General features: G+C 42.2%; 2 protein-coding genes across 6 annotated transcripts in view; one reads left to right on the top strand and one right to left on the bottom strand.

The window, feature by feature from the left end:
- RAB27A (RAB27A, member RAS oncogene family) overlaps positions 1–8,962 on the bottom strand; it is a 33,124-nt gene extending 24,162 nt beyond the window's left edge. For 2 of the 4 annotated variants that reach the window (XM_017827467.1, XM_017827470.1), the window contains exon 1: positions 6,598–6,706. The gene's annotated coding sequence lies outside the window, so the exon portion shown is untranslated. Of the gene's footprint in view, positions 1–5,892; positions 6,025–6,597; positions 6,707–8,901 lie in introns of those variants that run through there. The other 2 variants (XM_017827471.1, XM_017827472.1) reach the window with 2 other exon arrangements.
- A 242-nt stretch (positions 8,963–9,204) lies between these two features.
- The window catches only part of PIGB (phosphatidylinositol glycan anchor biosynthesis class B), an 8,565-nt gene continuing 2,893 nt past the window's right edge, over positions 9,205–14,876 (top strand). The window contains exons 1-8 of one of the 2 annotated variants that reach the window (XM_017827461.1): positions 9,205–9,318; positions 9,580–9,697; positions 10,282–10,386; positions 10,531–10,661; positions 11,222–11,362; positions 11,766–11,817; positions 12,217–12,428; positions 13,651–13,715. In XM_017827461.1, the coding sequence (XP_017682950.1) occupies positions 9,308–9,318; positions 9,580–9,697; positions 10,282–10,386; positions 10,531–10,661; positions 11,222–11,362; positions 11,766–11,817; positions 12,217–12,428; positions 13,651–13,715 (835 nt within the window). In that variant the 5' untranslated portion in view covers positions 9,205–9,307. Of the gene's footprint in view, positions 9,319–9,435; positions 9,698–10,281; positions 10,387–10,530; positions 10,662–11,221; positions 11,363–11,765; positions 11,818–12,216; positions 12,429–13,650; positions 13,716–14,876 lie in introns of those variants that run through there. The other variant, XM_017827462.1, reaches the window with a different exon arrangement.

Below are 14,876 nucleotides of genomic sequence, written 5' to 3'. Positions count from 1 at the left end.
CCAATAAATGGTGAAAAAAAGTTTAAAATGTGCATGAACAAACATGATTATTCATTCTGACTGAAATGAACAAATTTGATCCTTTTGCATGTAGGAAACGACATCTTGGCAACATTCACACTATTCAAATTACATAATCTGTACTAAAAAGAGAAGTACTTAACCTAAAGATGGATGAATTACTAGACATGCTACAGCTCCTCTGTGAGATTCATGGCAGTTCACATTTCATAAGACTTGTGAAGTGGGTGCCTGACTGCATGAAGAGAACACCTAGAACAGCACTGCCTGCTGTTTGGGTAAGAAGCTGTAAAAACATGGTAATAATCTGATGTCTCTATCTTCACTCTGAAGAGCTACAGATCTCATTTTAGATCAGTGATCTTTATCTACTTAGAAGGGTTGATGACTAAGTGTATTTTTTTTAATTAGAAAACATAGGAGCTTTACAGGAAGCTGCTCTACCAATTTAAAGGAACAAGTGCACTACAGCTTCCTTAGAAATTATTTTCACTGCTTTACACTCCTGTAATAAATACAGTTTTGAAAGTTTCCTTCATAGTTTTATTCATGCTTAAGCCTAATTGATATGTGTTTTTTCTTGGCATCCAACATGTCACTGCCACGTTAAAGACACTGCTTTTTAAAACTCATCTCAGCAGAGCTGGGTTTTCTTTCCAGTACAAGAAGACCCTGTTCACATCTTTTGTAAATCTTCTTATTAGGGCAAGTGGTCCTTCCTTCTCCTCACAAGCTGACAACAGTGGTTTTTTACCACTACAAATCTGGAGGAGGAAAAATGGAAAGGCTTGTTATGTGCACTATGTGACAGACAGAGAAGTCTGCTGCTTCTGAGCTACAGCAAAGTATTGCTTTTGCTGTATATTATTGTTTGATCTTCCATACAATGAAGCACATGAAACTTAACTAAACACCTGTGATACATATTTTTCTCTACCATTTCTTAAATCATGAGCATCATCAACATTAGATCTCTTTCATTTTCCCATTTATATAGTGCCTCCCTAGGTGAACTAACCTGACTGGTTGATCTCCCTTACTTCAGGGTGTGCAGGAGGAATGGGTGGGCTTGTAGATGTGGTGATTCTGGAGTACATTACCAAAGTAGGTCTTTGAGTCCCACTGGCCCTGTTCCTGTCCCTGTGTGATTCCCAATTACTAAAAATGTTACTGCTCCCATTCTTCAAGATCCCTCAGGATGCCAGTCTGGAGAAAAATTCCCTAAGGCTCAACACACTACACTGGAGATTATGAATGCAATAAGGACTTCTTGGAGCAAAGCTCCAAATTTGCAATGCAAAAACCAAAGCTGAAATGAGGACATGCCTCTTAGCCTGGTTTCTGAAGGAAACAAAGCTTATTACAGAGGGGCAGAGACATTGAATTTCTGTTATTTCTGCCTTCTCCCCAACATTTGAATCTGCTGATCACTTAATGCTCCTTTACAGAGGGGAAGAAGCCACAAAGATATGTACTTCCTACACATGTTGTGAAAAATTGGCAGCTGAATAAAGGAAAGAGTCAGATGTCTGCCTCTCCTGAAACCTGGCACTACAGCTTTCCAGTTCTGGAAGGGGCACCCACCAGCAGGCCAAGTTGTACGTGCTGCAGCACATACTGGGACAGTCATTCAATTTTACATTTACTTTCAAGTTGGATTTAAAGACATTTCCTATTTAAAAGCAAATGAAATTTAAGCACATCTATTACTAAGAGTGAATAGAATAAAAAGTAGTTGAGTTTTACTGTCTTAGCAGTTCAAATCTGGGGGGGTTGATCTTGTGTTTTAAAACCTACTAAAAAGCATGATTCTACTTTTGCAGCCAGTTCTTTTCACAAGCCTTCCAAAGCCTGCTCTGCAGCTCCTACTGACACACAGCAGGATCTCAGGCCCTGTCCTGGGCATTGGGGGCTATATCCAAACTGACAGTTCTAGAAAACTATCAAATAAAGATTTATAGTCACCTCTTCTAGTTCACAGATAAAGAACATAAAAAATACTACTTTAACAAGTCCAATTTAGGGCTACATTTATCCAAACTAAAATTATGAGAATGTTGCTATCAAATTCAGAAGAAATACAATCAAATCAGACAGTACTATCTTCAAACTTGGTTGACACCATCTCTGTACAGAGATGTCTATCCTGACACCATTCCAGTGCAAGAAAAAATATGGAAAAATTAAGTATAGTCAGATAGTTCATGCCCCAACAGAAAAGACCTGCCAAGTTGAATCACTGTTAGAGGAGAAAGTCAGTGGAGCATGTACACAGGATCTGAAAGTGCTGGATGAGAAACACTTTGCTGGAAACGGATGATACCAGCAGGGCTAGAACATAACCTCATACCTGTATGTTGGGTCATATTCAGCCATGCATAAAGTTTGGTTTGGAACAAAACAACCGGGAGGAGAAGAATTATGATTAACCTTTGCAATCAAAAAAAAAAAACCAAACCACCACAAAAAGACCCCAATTATCCTACTTTTTGCTAAAATCCACATTCTAAATGTTAGCTAGGCTTCAAAGCAGACTTGGAAAGCACCAACCATTGGCAATTAACGGCAATTCATCCCATGCAAACCTCTCACAAAACAGTTTCACTGCACGAGCAACTCCTAAAATTACTAGCTTTGAATGATATCCTGAAATTTTCAAAATCCACCACAATCTGTGACAGTCATGCAATTACCAGCAGGGATTATACCAGCAAGACTGGCAGAGACACACTAGAAAAACAGAAACCTTGCATTTTTTAATCATAAAAAGGAATCAGCTTTTCTTTTCCTCCTACCCAACATACATGCATTATTAGTCTTTATCACTAAGAGCAGCCTTCAGTCTAGTCCAAATATTCCCGTTCTCCAAGGATGTTACTGGAAAGAATTGTTTTCTTCCTTTCAGTCCACAGAGCAACTGTTTTCCTTACAGCTCTTTGAATGATAAGAGACCAAATGAACTATCCCACAGTTATGAAAATAATGAGCTAGGCCTTCAGAGTGAGACTGGGCTGACTTTGGAGAGCACATGCTGTTCCCTTTCATGGCTGTACAGCAGCTCCTGGGACAGCACTGCCACTTTGAAGTGTTTAATTAGAAATGGGAGGATGCCTTTAAAGCAACAATACTTCTCACAAGAGAACCTTCATCACCTTCTAACGACACATGCCTAATAAAAGTACTGTAAAAACAGTGTATCAATGGTTTTCAGCTTTGTTTTGCATTCTGCTCTTTCTAATTCAAACCAGAAAGGGCCTTACCTACCCTTTCCAACAAAATAAGCTGGTCTAATAAAAGACATTACTTCCACCCACGGAGCACATTTTACCTGAAACTAAGTATTACTCAAGATTTAGAGGTTTTATCTGTTTTGCTATTTATTCCTTTACCCTGTTATTGCCTTTTAAACTGATAGCTGTACACAGGTGTAAAACTGCAATGACAAACTCCAAAGTTAGTCTGGAATCAGCTACTTGGTCTTCATAGCAGTGTCCTTAAACCCATCCAGTGTTTATTTGCATATAAAATATTTCAGCTATCTATACTCCTTACAGTCTTTAAGTTCACATATTGCCTTTACACAAAGAATTACTGCAGAAGTATAGCGTTGTTTTTAAAATACTATTTGCAAGTGCCCATAAATTTGACTTTTAATTTAAAAACACTGCTCACATATATATATCAACTTCTCTTGTCCACTGCAAACCACAAATTTCTAGAAAAGCTGTATTCCTCCTGCTAAGTTTGCATCTTCATTGCTGCTCCCTGTCCCTTTGCTGCCTTAGTACCAGTCTTCACATTGTCTTCCAGAAGTGCCTTTTTCTAATATGCTTTATTTTTACCCATTTCACATCAGTAAATGTATCAGACAGAAAGAAAGGGAACAGCTATGGGAAATGGGTTTGGAAACTCGGGAAATAGCAATGCATTGGTTTACACTTTGATATTATCTTCAGAGTCATAAAAGTAGTAGTTTAAAATACTGAAGAACTTGTTAGGTGAGCTCCAAAGTGCTGGCCAGTCTGTGAAAAGGATTCCACCACCTGGTACTATGCAAAACTGTCACATATACCAGAGCGTTTTCAACCCCTTGAAGCCACATCAACATCACAGGAAAAAATTATGCAGCTTATATGTCATATTTTAATCTATATGCCATAACTTAATCTTCAAAGCTTATTAGATTGGAAAATAAATCACAAGCACTGAGACTACTTATTACAACAATCAAAAGTAAATTCTGCTGTATTATGTATGATAACTAAACAATATAAGGATGTTCCAGGAAAGAAAGTCAAGTCTAGGACTACGGTTTTACCTCCACTGAAGATAAAAGGGTAAGATCTCAGCTGATTTAATGCAATTCAAGTTAGTCCTGCCTTCTGACAGGGATGCAGTTCTGATTAAGAGGAGGAACAAAAGAAACGAGGAAAAGAAATCTCATAACCAGATGCTATTCCCAGAGAAAACTGGGAATAGAATATACTTGTATAAATAGAAAAAAAATGTGTTTCTGCTATAAAAAGCTGCCTTTTAGGTAAGGATTTCTCAAACCATGCTGTACTTAAACAACGTTTTAGCCATGTTTGCTGCCAATGCTGTAAACATGATTGTATCTGCAGCATGAGTGGTATCTGCAAGACAAGAGGAGCAAAAGGAACTTCCTGAGCACTGCATATGCCCAGCCCAGCACATGGTTTGCTATAAATATCTAAGTAACCCTCTGCAGGGCCAGATCACACATGCAGAGGAGTACAATAATGCAGTTTTAATAGAGAAGGGAACATTTGATGATTAACTATTTAAATCATGTATTTAATACATTTTAAATGCAACTTAATTATTGGCTGAGACATCAGCAGGGGAAAAAGAGTTGTCATTCTTTATAGTCCACCTCTATTGCCAATTTTGTCTGGTTTTAAATTAAATTCTAACTACCCCTCTGTTGACTATGACCAACTGCTTTTAGTAATGGTGTTGATCTGCACCAGCACAGCAGATACCTGGCAGTAACAGAACAACCAGGAATTCAAAGGCACACAAGGATTACTGCTTTTAATACTTGTTTCTGTAAAAGCCAAAAGCTACTTAAAAATTCTTTTATCTCAACTTATCTTCTTTTTGAAAGAAAAGGAAATGTGTAGCCAAGTGATAAAATAATGTGTTCCCATGTTTAGTGATAGTAGTAAAACAAACTTACAGTCTGGTTTTAGATATCTGCATGCTGATGAGAAATTTAATTAACTGTAAAAATAAAACAGTGTAAGTTGTAGCACACCCCCTCTCCCAAACTCCTTTGTGCAAGAGATTAAGCAGATGTAAAATTAGAACCCTGAACAAGAAACACAGGAACATGCTGTTCTTTTATCCATCATTTTAACCATGCTTTTGAGACATCCATTTAGCATCACAAATACTACTCCTACATTTACATATCAACATTTGAAATGCATATTGTACTATATGCTGTTCCCTGGCTGGGAAATTCTTGGAACAGTCACAGAAGTAAAGTCTATGAAGAGAAAGAAGGGCTGAGAGGAGATGTCTACCTAAGATTAAATTTCCAAGAAGAGGCAGCAAGAATAAATGTTGTAGAGTTTTGATAAAAATTTTAAGTATAGAAAAACATCACCTTGCCAGTAACACCTAGCAGAACTCCTAACTCAAAACATGTCCATATGTTTTCCTGATGAAAAACTCATAAGAACTAACCATTAGGGAAAGTGTTTGAGGACCAGAAAACTCAAAATACTCCTGATGCATCTCCAAGAAGTGATAAAAATTGAGTGGTTTTGACAGTTCTAGGCATGTCCTTTATATTTTGCTACCACCAAAATACCTCTTATATATTAGTGTACTCTAGTTACTTACAGAGCTAGAAAAAACAATATGCTTTTCTGATGGACTTAGCTTTCCTTAGATCCAAGATCATCAAAGCCTTAGTTTAGCCCAAGCATGGCAAATCAGGCTGAGGAGACCTTCTGAACCTTCCCAGCAAGCAGCCTGTCAGATAAACATGCAGTGTTCAGAAAGAAGCAACAGATCTGCTGATACTCAAATATAAGATTTAAGTTCTGGCTAAGCAGATAAAGCACACTGCTTCCTCAACGACTTACCATTTTTAAAGCCTTTTTTTTTTTTTCAAATTTAAATCAGACATGCCATCCAGTTCTCTTTTGTGAAAAAAAGAAACGCAGGTCGGTAGCAGTGGGAAACTTGCAGGTCCTACAGCTGCTACACGCGAAGGCCTGAGAGGGATTAGTGTCACCGCGTTCACGGCAGCAGCTGTGAAGCTCAGCACATGCGGGGCAGTCGAAAGGCCGAGGCTTCAGCCTTTTCCCTTTTATCTCACGATTTTACCTCCCTTTGTTAAAGCCCCCCGGGGCGCTGCTTTGGAGGAGCGGGATGTGGAGCGGGGCTGGGCGGTGGGGCAGCCCCACGGAGCCCCGGTACTCCGAGTTCCCTGCCCAGACCCCCCATCCCCAGACCCCTATTTTTAACCCCTTTCAGCGGAGCCGCCCCCCCTGCAGCCCCCGACCCCCTCCCCGCTCCCTGCGCTGCCTCCTCCCCGCTCACCTCCCCCGGCCGCCGGGGCTCCCGCAGCGCCGCGTCCGCCGCACCTGCCCCTTTTCGGGCTGCAACCGTGTCTTTTCCGTCAAGGCAACATCACTTCCCGTAAGGCCCGAGGTAGGGGCGGGCGGGGGCCGGGCAGCACCGCCCCGGCGTGTCCCGGCCCCGCTCCCCCCGCCGCGGGCACCTGGGCGGGCGCGGCCCCCGGGGCAGAGCCGGCGATGCTCGTCTGTCATTAACCGGGCTGGCTGCTCAGCCCTTCTCCTCCGCCTCGCTTTTCTGGAAGATCTTGCGCCGTTTAATAAAAATTCATGAGAGGCAAAGCAGGTTTTAGAGAGAAAATGCGCGGTGCCTGGTTAATGCCCACCACTGCGGGTTTAGTGAGTTTTTCCTGCCGCCTGCTGGCTGCCTGTCTGACAAGTCCTCTCCGCTCTCTTTAAATCCAGCAGTCTCAAGAATCCAGCAAGCAGAGTCTTACGCTCAGTTGCATCAATAACCCTTTCCATCTGCACCAGATACCCTCTTTCCTAAGCCTTTTCAAAATCAATTGCCACCTTTATGGACAATTCCAGCAATTATACTTACAAAAAAAGTGCCGACTAGACTTGAGTTACACCTCTTCAAAATAACCTTTTCAATATACAGTAGTATTGTAAATAAAGGAAGCTGCTGGACTCACTGCAGTAGTATTTGCACAGAACTTTTGTGGCATTTCTGCATAGAATCATGGAATGGTTTGGGTTGGAAAGGACTTTAAAGACCATCTTTTTCCAAACAGCCCCCACCATGGGCAGACATCTTTTACTAGACCAGGTTGCTCCAAGCCCCACCCAACCTGGCCTTGAACACCTTCAGGGATGGGGCATCCACAGCTTCTCTGGGCAACTGTGCCAGGGCCTCACCACCCTCGCTGTAAAAAATTTCTTCCTAATATCTAATCTAAACCTGCCCTCTCCCAGTTTAAAGCCACTACCTGTGTAATGTCATGTCCAATCTAAAATTACTGCACTCAGCTGCACGTCCCAGTCCACCTTCTACCGCTGTCCTCTCATCTCAGCTTCTATAAAGTCTATCCACTGCATCTCACTATCACATCGTTCTTGACTTAAAATAAAAAGACATCCAAGGAAAGGATTTCTTCTCTCATGCTGTCCAAACAAGATTCTGTGTTAAAACCAAAACCTGACAGAAGTTTGTCCCAAGAACTGCTGGTTTTGATTTCTTTTTAGATTTATTGAAGTATTGACATATCTACTGATCTACTTTCCCTGAGTCTCAGATTCTGTTCTGTCAGACTACTCCACACCTATTGCAAGAGTCATACTGTCCTTCTGAGCTACATGCTGAGGCTCTTCTCCAAGTATAACCTGTTTTTCAGGCAGACATCTGTTAAACAGCCAATGTAACCTCGTTGTCAGGAATTAAAGAAGTGTATGTGCACGTGTGGTACACGTGTGTATGTACATACAGACAGGTATGACTATAAGCTAAGGACAACAACTTTGGGTGCAGTTCCTTTCCCAGCCATCCCTACAACTGCATTCCCAGCTGACATATTAAGAACTGAAACCGTGAGAAGCAGATAAAGATGGTATTTATCACTTGAAGAGTCAAATCAGAGGCAATTCAAGAAAACCTATGAAATGTAACTGTACAACAATGCCTTTCTTTTTCCAGTTCCCTGGAGTTACTATATTAACTTAGACGTGAGGACACACTTTCAGACATTCATAACTTTATACACATGTCAACATTCACGGGCCAACACGTCCTTAAGGCTGGTACCAAACACACACGGACGCGGGTACAGGTTCAGCAGGCGGATGGCTCCATGCGGGGCCGGGCTGCAGCGGCGCTCGGGAAGGACAGTCCCCGGCAGGTGACGGTCGCGGTGACTCCGTTCCAGGCTCCATCTCCAGCGGCGGGCGGCGCTCGGGCTGCGAGGCGGGACCCGGACACGGCGCCCGGGGGGCGCTGCGGCTCACAGGGTCCCCTCAGGGCCTCTTGCCAGCCGTGGCTGTCGGCGGCGGCCCCGCGGTGCCCTCGGGCGTGTGCGGGCCCGGGGGCGGCTGGAAGAGCGGGCCGTAGATGTAGAGCCCGCTGGCCACGCCGAGCGCCACGGCCACGGCCACGTGCTGCGGCGGCAGCCGCCCCCACATGGCCGGGCGGTGCTCACGGACACGCTGCCGGGGCGCCGCGGCGGCTCCTCCGGCCCGGGGACCGCGGGGACAGCGGGGAGCGCGGGGACAGCGAGCGGGCACGGGCAGCTCCGCCCCGGCACGGACACACACGGCGGCCCGCGGCCCTCACCTGAACCGCGGGACACCTCGGAGCGCCGGCCCCGCCGCCTGCGGTGACCGGACGGAAGTGGCGGCGCTGTCCCGCCCCCGGGTCGCGCATGCCCCGGCGGAGCGAGGCTCCCGCCCCGATGCCGGAGGCGGTGCGGCTCCGCAAACGCCGCTCGGTGCTGTACAGCTCCCCCGGCGGGGCCGCCGCGCAGCGAGGCGCCGGTAAGGGGGGCCGGGCCGGGCCGGGCGGGGAGGGACGGGGCGCGGCCCCGGAGGGGCCCGTGACGGACCGGCCTCCCCCCGCAGGTGTCGCCGCGCCCGCACCGCTGGTGGCGCTCGCCGTGGCGCTGCGGGCGCTCAACTGCGTCCTCGTCCGGACCAGCTTCGTCCCGGACGAGTACTGGCAGTCGCTGGAGGTGGCGCATCGCATGGTCTTCAAATATCCTTCGCGGGCCGCGGCCTCCGCGCTCCCGGCATCGTTCCCCGCGGGACGGAGGGGACGCGGCCCCCGCGGTGCTTGGAGCGGGGGAGAGCTCGGGGACAGGTTTCCAGGCTCGGGGACAGGTTTCCACGGCAGTGAAGTGTTGGCTTGACCAGCAGTAAATACCCCACCGCTTCTGGCCCGAAAGGAAATGTCTCGACCGGGACAGCTCGAGTGAAGCTTTTCGTTTCAATTGTTCGTGATCCTTAATATTCATAATTATGGTTACCTGACTTGGGAGTGGGCAAATAGCTTAAGGGGCTACGCGTACCCTCTGATCTTTGCAAGCATCTACAAAGCGTTACAGGTGCTGGGCAAGGATGATGTGCAGCTGCTGGTGAGTAAAAGCATTGCATTTAAACACAGAGTATTTTTATCATTGTCCAGGTGAAATGCAAAGCCTTGAATCTGGCAACTAGAGATGAATGAGCACGTGTTTCCCGTAGAGGCAGAACTCACTCATAGATCCCCAGTCACAGCACTGATGCCTGCGATTGCAGAGGATTATTCTTGTCCTCCATCAATCTCCCGGAGTTTCAGACTGATAGGGTTTGCCACTGCATCATAATTGCTCAGTGGTTCAGTTTGCCTAAGCATTTAACAATATATATTTGTACTAAACTCACTAACAACAACTAACCAACACCAGCCCCTTTGGTTTCTACTGGAGATGAATGGCAAAGAATTCTACTTTCCATCTCTGAATGCTTTCAGTTGAACTTCAGATATTCTCTGTTTTGGCAGAAATACTAGTCCTACCCAAGGACCCTTTCTTTTTTAAAATCATAAAAATCTATAGAGAATATTCACTAATCACTATTTCCATACCTGAACAGTCGTTCAATAATTCAGTAGTCCTCTCTTAGAACCTGGAATTTAACTTGGTTTGTTGCGAGTACAGTTTTCTCTCTGCTTACACAGATCTGGGTCCCTAGGCTTGCTCAAGCAGTGCTGGCTGCTTTTGCTGATGTGAAGCTTTACTCGTTAGTACAACACCTTGAAAATGCAGAAACAGCGAAGTGTGTGGTGAGTCACAGCCTTTAACGAAATATGCACGTTAATAAACACTGGTTTTGCAATGTAAACAACAGCAAATTGATAAGTCATACCTTGAAGAATTACCACCTTCATTTAGGTGAACTTGTTTTAACATGTTGTTCATATTTCCAGTTCTTCTGCCAACTGTGTTCCTGGTTTACATGGTATTCCTGTACCAGAACTCTCACAAACACCATGGAAACTATTCTTACCATTTTTGCTCTTTCTTACTATCCAATAAAAGGTTCCAAGATGGGAAACAGGTGAGAAACTTTCTCCTAACATTACTGATCAATTTTGGCTTGGGATAATATTGTTTAAAATGCTAGCTTTTATCTTCAAATCTAAAGCAACCAAAGCCACCTCATTCACGTAGCAGGAGCCGTAGCTCATGGAAGGAACATTACTGTATTTCCTCTAAAGATTTTTTTGAGGTCATGTTATAGCTTGTATGTAAAATTAACTATTCCCCAGTTTCCTTATGCAAAGTATGACTTTATGGGAAGCTTTATTTTAAACAACTGGAATATGAGGTAACTTGGGAAAAGATAACAAAAGCTTTGTTGGGGTTCAGATATAGGTGAATGTGTGGTCACAACTTTCTTTACCAGCCATCTATTTTAAAGCTAATAAAGCAATTCTATAGTTCCAGCCTTCCAAGTAAAACTGAGTATCTGCACTGAGAGAATCAAAGTTAACCATAGTATGAAACCCTTCTGGTCAGAGACATGACAGTATTTCAGTTGTTGAAATGTCACTATCTGCAAAAGAATTGACCAAACCTTTTGCTAAGCTTCTGGGTTTTTTATGTTCTTCCTTCTAGTTGCAAATATTTAGCTTTGGTAGCACTTGCAATTGTTATTCGTCCCACTGCTGTTATCCCGTGGATGCCTTTGGTCTTCAGTCATTTTTTGCAAGAACAGAGGAAAGCAGACCTTATCCTAAAAAACTGCATTCCAGTTGGGTAAGTTCTTTCTGAATTTAAACTGTGACTGTGCACAGCTACATTTTAAGATTGGTTTTACCACTGCAAAGGCAGACAACCCCAAAATGCTGATTCCATCTAAAAAAACAAGGGAACAAATAGCATCTTTTTGCAAAAGAAGGGGCATGTTTCCTTTACGTTGATTTATATTCTGCAAAATAGCACTAGGAAAGATTGCATGAGGGTGAGACAATGAACAGCACTCCACCTTAATCTGGGATTGTGCCAAGGATACCGGGTGATAACAAGTAGCCCCTGTAAAATGGCCACGAGTATGGACAATCTCAAAAATATTAGGAATCAGGGAGTTTTGACAACTATCTGGAGAAGATACAAAAGCAATTCAGGCAATATCAGTGCAACGAACTTTCCATTTTTGCAGATTGGTCACAGTAGGAACCTCTTTAATAATTGACCGTGTGTTTTTTGGTGAGGTAAGCTGTTTTAAACTTGACTTATAAGAAGAAGGCTGGGGTTTAGTATTTTAACATTAATGGATGTTTCAGACTCTCTGACTTGTTTCTGTGACAGTGTCTGCCCTCTGATCTCTACATATATCCTAAGCCACAAACCTTTAAACACGGACTTCACAGTTATTTCAAATGATGGACTGTTACATAAATTAGTATGTTCAGCTATCAAGAGTTACCAACAAACTTACACACTTCTGTGTTTAATTGCTGAATATATAGGAAGTCCATGATGAGTCTTAAGAGGAAAAAAAAATCCCCGAAGTGTGAATGAAAACATTGTATCATTTAAGACCAGTGTAATTCAATGTAGCTGTCGGGTTTGACTTTGGATTTGTATTTAACTCTCCCTCCATCTCCCAGTGGGTACTGGTTCAGCTGAACTTCTTGAAATTCAACGTGCTGCAGAATTTAGGAACATTTTATGGATCTCATCCTTGGCACTGGTACTTCACTCAGGGACTACCAGTCATCCTGGGTGCCCACCTGCCCTTCTTTATTCATGGCTGTGTGCTGGCACCAAAAAGATACCGCATCTTTCTAACGGCTGTGATCTGGACAGTGGTGGTGTACAGGTAATTTCTCCTAAATGAAACTACTACCTCTTACTGGTTGTGTTCTTTTGAAGGGTCAAGTCCTCTCCAGAACAAATAAGCACAGTATTTGGGTTAAGTGATAGAAACTAAACTATTCAAACACTCCAAGAAACGCAGTCAATTATAGAACAAGTTCCTAGAATTTTATGTAATACTACTTGTTGTACAGTTACTAAACATGTGTTTTTAGAATTGATTAGACCCTTAAAGAATAAAATAATTCGGCATGAACTGCAATGAAAAATGAAAGAGAAAAAAACCCAAACCAACACTCAATCACCTAGCAGGTGTTTAAGCAACAGCAGAACTAATTAGGATACTGTGTTTACTAGATGTCTGTAAATGAAAACACCATTTCATTGGTTGTTTAGTACATCTCCAATAAGATAAGAGGTTCTTAGGCCTCTAAAACTTACTCCATTCCCAAGTCTGCACACAGCTCTTGACTATCATAAGGCATGCCTTATGTATTTCTCATCTTAAGCTGAGAAGTAGAAGGTAAGCTTTTTCTAAAGCATCAGAATTAGCTGTAGATTAAACAAGAGAGACACTTTCAGACAAGAAAAAATAGAGTAAATAAATACTAAACAATAAATGGTATTAGACTACAGTAGTAACAGGATGCAGCAAAATAGTAGCAAGACCAGAAATGCCATTTCTTCTTACACTCCAACTTAAAACTGAATGTAGCTCTGTTGGGTTTAGGACTTTTTAACCTCCCTTAGTCTTGTAAGAACCTGTTTGTTTCCCATGATACAAGTTTTGCAATAATCCCCAAAAGCTGACATGGGAAACTGTGTAAAGTTGTATTAGCAGAGGTGACTGTTACTTCCTAGATACAAATGTGCACTTAGAGAATCTCAGCTTCTCATCCACACTATCTATTGTGTCTTATTACAGAAAACAAATTGGTGAATTACTGGCAAAATTATACCTAGCTGTCAAAGAATCAGACACTTAATTGCAAGAGTAGTAGCCAGGTATTTTTATCAGTGGTTGGTTTAAACTGACCAAATAATCTTCATTTGAATGTACTTATTATGTCCTTAAAAGGTGATAATTTGGATTTTTACTCTAAATGCCAAAGCTTTTTAGTACATGTAAGTGCTCTTCTTCCAGTCCTCTGTACTCCAAAACACATTTTGTCCACAGAACTGATGCATTTAATGTTCTTGATATAGTATTGTATGTTTTATTCCAGCACACTGAGCCACAAGGAATTCAGGTTCATCTATCCAGTACTGCCATTCTGCATGTTTTTTTGTGGTAAGCATTGGTTTCAAATGTCTTGCAACCTTACCTGTATACAATTTTTACCCCAGGAGAGACCGTTAATAGTCAATGTAGGTATTTGAGAAAGGATTCTTAGAACTAGCCTAACCTTTTCTTACAGCTAGCAAAAAAGAAGTGGGGGGGGGAGGGGGATGAGGAAGAGCAATAACACAGGTTGAGAATCCTTAGCATGGATAAAAGTACTGCCTGCAAAAATATGACAATTGTGTCAGTGACTCCTAACTTTTCAGCACTACCTTACAGTGAAATCTTGTTCCTTGGCTCCTTTGTACTATTTTTCCACACAGTTCTTTCCAATATGCCTGAGAAATGCCTTTAATTATGCAACAAGAAATTAAAATACTAAAAAAGTAAAATAACCCTTTTCTAGATTCAGATGTTACAAAGGAAAGATTAAAACTTCTGGAACATGAAAATGTATAGCTTTGGTTCAAATACAAGTTCAAAACTGATGAATCGCTCAACACTGTAATTTTCTTTAACCTGGTTTGCTAGTCTAAACAAAAGTAAATCTTATTTCAATAATTTTGCTCTCTGCTGAGATCAAATATGTAATAAGTCTTGTCTTAGTTCAAGAGCAGCAAGATGAACCTGTTCTACTTCACATGCAGAACAATTCCAATCAAACCACTATTTATTGTTAATATCCCTCTTAACCTTCACGTCTGCAAGGGTCTTGATATAATTTATTTAGAACTCCTTATCATGTTTGGATACTTTAGTAAAGAAAAAAATACAAAAGTTACTTCTGTTAATTCAGTGGTTACAAAAAGGTCTTAATTGCTCAAAACATTATAAATAAAAGCAGAAAAAAACCCCCACATGAATTTCAAAGTAATTTCTGGGCACACAAATATAAGCTCAGAGCATTTCACAAAAGCAATAAAAAAACCCTCAAAATGCCTCTAATAGAATGTTTCCACTTTCATTTTAACCACAAACTTATTTGTGGACTTTGTTTTCAACCAAGATAAAGACAATTTGTTAAAACATACCAAGTGAAGACTAATTTAATTTGCTTGTTACTTACTTCTGGAGCAGGCCTATTGTAGCTTGTTTCTTGTGATTCAGTACAGGTAGTCACAAAGCTATGTAAAATATTTTTATCTCCTGATGTTGACAAGCACATGACTT

The sequence above is a fragment of the Lepidothrix coronata genome, unplaced genomic scaffold, assembly GCF_001604755.1.
Source record: "Lepidothrix coronata isolate B3197 unplaced genomic scaffold, Lepidothrix_coronata-1.0 Scaffold140, whole genome shotgun sequence".
In the NCBI taxonomy this organism is placed as follows: domain Eukaryota; kingdom Metazoa; phylum Chordata; class Aves; order Passeriformes; family Pipridae; genus Lepidothrix; species Lepidothrix coronata.
The sequence above is the reverse complement of the archived record's forward strand: the minus strand, read 5'-3'. Positions and strand labels throughout refer to the sequence as shown.